Raw genomic sequence first — 5,168 nt, 5'->3', positions numbered from 1 at the left:
TTGAAATTCAAAATAATAAATCTATATAATAAAACAGAACGGTATTTGAATTATCTTCTAGTCCGAATGATTGAGATTGTTTCGACTTAAATCCAATGATCGGTTATAATTTCTCAAATTTACTTTCCCGCCCATGAGAATTGGTCTGCCGCCTCTCTCTCCTTAATTAATTTTTTCAACTTTACTTTCCGTTATCTATTAAACTGATTATGCTTGCCCAAATATCGTTGTTTGCGCAATTATAGGAATCGCTTCGCACTCGCATGAGGGAATGCAGAAAGGCTAGTAAAATATATTCCAGGACGGTACGAGACAAGATGGTTTTCAAACATTAGAACCGTTCCCATCCCATTTAGGAACGGGACGGGATGTGGGAAAAAAAAAATTTTGAGACAGGACTGACGGGGATGGAACGGCACATAATGGGACGATTTCGGTATTTTCAATCTTAATGCCCACCCCTACTTTTAAGTCTTTTTTTTTTTAATTTGCAAACTTGGATGCTACTGTCACTCAGTGGCATACTTGAAGTTTGAAGAAATTTCATTGTTTTTATTGGTCTTGTATATATTAAGAAGTAAATTCTGCCAATGAACAAGAAGATCATGTTGTAACCAAGGGAGAAGCCATGCAGGTCCATCCTCAAGCCAAACATGTCAAAATGAGTACAATCAAGACTAAACTTTAATTGCTAACTTGAGGTTGATATCGAAAGGAAATAGACTCAAAACGTGTTACTAGAGCCCTCACCTCGTTTACTCCCTGCCGTGGTTAGTTTGAATAAGATGAATTGCTTCTGCAGAATCACCCTCAAGTCTCAACCATAAGCTGTGTGCAACCAGTGTAAAAAGAAAGCTGCAATCCCAACACCAAGGCAGTAAGTTCAGCTGCCAGTTTCAATTATAAGACTACACTTTATAATACTACACTGCTGAGAATAATAAGAAACAATGTTAAAAGATAAGGTAGATTGAAAAATGTAACTAACATTTCTCACCCAAAAACAATAAACTAAAATTTAAAAGCTTCTACAAATTGCCATTAATTTAAAATGAGCAGCAAGCATGCCGAGGGAGCCACTAGTTGTGGTCCTCATCTCCACATTCTCCTAAGTGACACTTTACTTGGTTCCTTTCATTTGGTCATTTAATTTGGTCCAAATAACAGTATTCTTTTTTATTTAATAGAAAAATCGATGCAAGAAAGTTAGAGAGAGTTCCAATAATCACCAGCATTCAGGAAAATGTGGTGAAAGAAAAAACAATCAAGTCAATAAAATAACATGAGATGTCAGCCTTGAGTCTTGACACAAGTTTTTGGATCTAATGACTATTTTTTTAGCTATAGCTCTAATGTCAATCATAAATAGGCTTGCATCAGTAATTTGCGATCTCCGCTCAAATTAATTTAAGGAAGATTAATATAAAGAAATTTTTGTTGTTCATTTATGGAGCAAAGAAAGCATTAATTTTATTGTTGGAGTATTGTTATTTTTATTAATTATTGTTGAAGTTTGGAGTTAAAGAACTCTTTAAGTAATTTAATTTTTGCACATTAAACTAAACTTATAGTAATTGAAAACCAGGCGCCAAAGGGTTTTAGAATGGTGGTATGCATGTTTACTTATCTAGAATGAAAATGAGAATGATAAAAGTCATTTTGTTGTTAATTTATTTCACTAGAGTCTAAGAGAATCAATAGTCAGATGAGCTCCACATAAAATTAAGAAGATTTGTCTCATTCTTGATCTTGCAAGAATGAGATTCCTCAATAAGACCTTGGAAATGGGAATGAACCATCAGTAATCAACATTTCGTATACCAAAATTATTCTCTCTTTATTTATAGTACACTCCCTAATAAAAATGAGGCGTTGGGGCATTTTAGTAATCGATCAGCTTAATTAGATTCTTGAAAACTAGTAAACATTTCAATAGAATTCATCTTTGTTTTCATTATGATTCAAAACTTTATTTGGATGCGTGATTCTGATTTCTCTCATTCATATTTAGTCCAAGTACGTAAGCACGCCATAACTTTTGTGTGCCATCGTGCACACAATATGTGTCATATTAATTTCGTTAAGGTCTATTTGAAAGTGCTTTTGTAAACATTCATGCATATTCATTTAGAACTAAGCGGTTCTTAAGAAAGCACTTGTTAGATAGATATATATTCACTTACAAAGTTACAATTAAGCAAAACCAAGCACACCTAAATTTGGTACCCCAACTTCTGGTGCATCGGAGCATACTTTCGTCACCGGAGTACTAAATTATAGTATAGAACCCCACTTTTTTTCCAGGGCATTGGAGAGAGTCTAAGAAGCACTTTCAAATACTTTTGTTAGTTGAAATCACTTTTACAAAGACACATTTAGTCGGGAGTGTCTACAATGAACCTGGATGATGGGTCCATCCTAGGCAGGAATAATATCTAAGCCACACAAAAATGCATCCTCCCCTTCTGGTGTGTAAGTTGTGACAGTTGATTCCGTAAAGAGCTGAGTCCTTATCTTTGAAATCTGGGTGTGAAGATTGTACGTACCAATAAAATCATTGTTAATCACAAGCTCTTCTTTCCATCTCCCCCAAGATTTCAAACACAGCATCCTTTTTTTTCTTTCCCACTTATAATGTGCACGTGAAACCCCAATAATTCTCATGCACCAGTGGGGTCCTAAAGCCAGCCCTTCCTCTTTTGTTCTCATGCCAAACTCCAACCCCCCCAAGAATCTCTCCACTCTCCCTCTCTCTCCCTCTCTCTCCCTCTCTCTCCCTCTCTCTCTCTCTCTCTCTCTCTCTCTCTCTCTCTCTCTCTCTCTCTCTCACTCACACACACACACAAGCACAACCATTGTATCTGTGCAGCAGTATACATTTTTCATATCTTTCTTCAGCATTTTCAACAATGGTGGATGCAAAACCTCTTTTGCAGCTGCTGCTGTCTCTGTTTCTTCTCTGCCTCAGTTCTGCAAATGGAGTTCAGTGTTTTAAAGAGAAGAAGGTCCTCGACCTGCAAGAGTTTCGTTGGAGGCAGCATGGTGGAACCAGAAGTACTATTTGCCACTCCCAGAAATCAAGTAAGTCTTGTAGAAAATAGTAAAAAGAACTCATAAACTAGTCATATAATGCTGGCCATAGCTTTTTTTAGCTTTGTTTTATTCTCTCAACTTTGGGATTGTTATATATCTATGCAAGAACATTCTTTATTTAATTTCTTAATTAGGATCTACAACTGCTTTAGTTCTTAAAGTTGATTAAAGAACTAGTACTATTGCTCTCTCTCTCTCTCTCTCTCTCTCTCTCACACACACACACACACACACACACACAGAGTATTGTTGGAGTTAGGAAGGACATTCAACTGTTTTTGAACCTTATCTTGGCTTTAATTACTTTTTGTACTACATTGGAATGTGTTTTGAATTATTGGACTGTATATGTGATTTAAAGGTCTCACTACAAGAATAATTAATATCTGCTAAACTTTGAGCGTCTTTTGGTAGATTACAATGTGTTGTGGGTCAATGCACCCCAAAATAATGATTACAGAAATCTTCTAGCTATGATATTCTCTAGGCCTACCCTATCTGCGTTACAAGTTTTTTGAGATATACTTCCATTGTAATTCTTTTTTCTTTTTCTTTTTTGAGGTAATAGCAACATTTCGGTAAATTTTGAATTGGATTACCATTTATTTTGATTCTTTGAATATAGGAAGGGAAAAAGGTGCAACTATATTGGAAATGAAACACAGAGATTACTGCTCAGGAAAGGTTGTTGACTGGAACAAAAGGCTACAGAAGCGTTTAGTTTTGGATGATCTTCATGTTCGGTCACTACAATCCCAATTCAGAAACAGGGTTTCTGGCAGTAGTACTATAAAAGATGTATCAGAAGCTCAAATCCCATTAACTTCTGGTGTAAGGCTACAAACACTAAACTACATTGTAACTGTGGAATTGGGTGGCAGAAATATGACAGTTATTGTAGACACAGGCAGCGATTTGACTTGGGTTCAATGCCAGCCTTGCAAATTGTGTTACAATCAACAAGAACCTCTGTTCAACCCTTCTGCTTCCTCTTCATACCAATCAGTTTCATGTAATTCATCAACATGTCAGTCCCTCCAGATTGACACTGGGAATTCAGGGGTATGTGGGAGCAATTCACAGACCTGTAATTATGTGGCTAACTATGGTGATGGCTCCTATACTCGTGGTGAGCTCGGCTGTGACCATCTCAATCTCGGAACTACACCTGTGTACAATTTTGTGTTTGGCTGTGGCAGGAACAATAAGGGTCTCTTTGGGGGAGCTTCAGGACTAATGGGTTTGGGAAGGAGTGATGGCCTTTCAATGGTTTCTCAAACTTCTGCCTTATTTGGAGGAGTATTCTCCTACTGTTTACCTACAACAGAAGTCACAGCTTCTGGTTCATTAGTTATGGGTGGTGATTCTTCAATTTACAAGAATTCCACTCCCATTTCTAACACTAGAATGGTTACAAATCCACAGCTATCCACCTTCTATTTTCTCAACCTTACTGGTATGAGTATTGGGGGAGTGGCTTTACAAGCTCCTAGTTTTTCAAATGGTGGAGTTCTGATTGATTCTGGGACAGTTATTTCAAGGCTGGCTCCTTCAGTTTACAAGGCTGTAAAGGCAGAATTTCTGAAACAGTTTTCTGGGTACCCTACAGCACCAGGTTTTTCAATCTTGGACACTTGCTTCAATCTTAGTGCATATCAAGAAGTGAACATTCCTACCATAAAGATGCACTTTGAGGGAAATGCTCAATTGAATGTCGATGTAAACGGAATTTTTTATCTAGTAAAGACTGATGCATCACAGATCTGTTTAGCTCTTGCAAGTCTTTCGTACGAAGATGAGATAAGTATTATTGGGAATTATCAGCAGAGAAACCAAAGGGTTATATACAATACTAAAGACTCTGAGCTGGGATTTGCAGAAGAATCATGCAGTTTTATATGATCTGGGATTTTAAAAGAAATTTGGTATGTTTTTACAAATATATTTTTAAGTAAAGCCAAGCAACCTGTTGGCAACAAAATCTTCAAGCAGTAGCTCTTCTTAGTTCATATGATGTATAAATAGCTATTGTTACAATTGGGATAAGGTATAGAATATATGAATGCCATTTGCCA

At 36.7% G+C, this 5,168-nt stretch overlaps 1 protein-coding gene across 1 annotated transcript; it reads left to right on the top strand.

The window, feature by feature from the left end:
• The first annotated feature begins 2,831 nt into the window (after nucleotides 1–2,831).
• Nucleotides 2,832–5,168, top strand: LOC147286879 (Eukaryotic aspartyl protease family protein). The gene is made up of 2 exons (XM_086241576.1): nucleotides 2,832–3,081; nucleotides 3,719–5,168. The coding sequence occupies exons 1-2, from the start codon at nucleotides 2,910–2,912 to the stop codon at nucleotides 4,993–4,995; spliced, it is 1,449 nt and encodes a 482-aa protein (XP_086097702.1). The 5' UTR covers nucleotides 2,832–2,909; the 3' UTR covers nucleotides 4,996–5,168.

Source organism: Dryas octopetala, chromosome 4, assembly GCF_963921425.1.
Source record: "Dryas octopetala chromosome 4, drDryOcto1.1, whole genome shotgun sequence".
In the NCBI taxonomy this organism is placed as follows: Eukaryota; Viridiplantae; Streptophyta; class Magnoliopsida; order Rosales; family Rosaceae; genus Dryas; species Dryas octopetala.
Note: the sequence above shows the minus strand (reverse complement) of the source record. Positions and strands in the feature narration are given on the sequence as shown.

Excerpts from the sequence above, each read along its gene's own strand:
- LOC147286879 (XM_086241576.1), top strand. The coding sequence starts at position 2,910 with ATGGTGGATGCAAAACCTCTTTTGCAGCTGCTGCTGTCTCTGTTTCTT. Across the intron at positions 3,082-3,718 it reads TTGCCACTCCCAGAAATCAA|GAAGGGAAAAAGGTGCAACT; the intron begins GTAAGTCTTGTA and ends CTTTGAATATAG.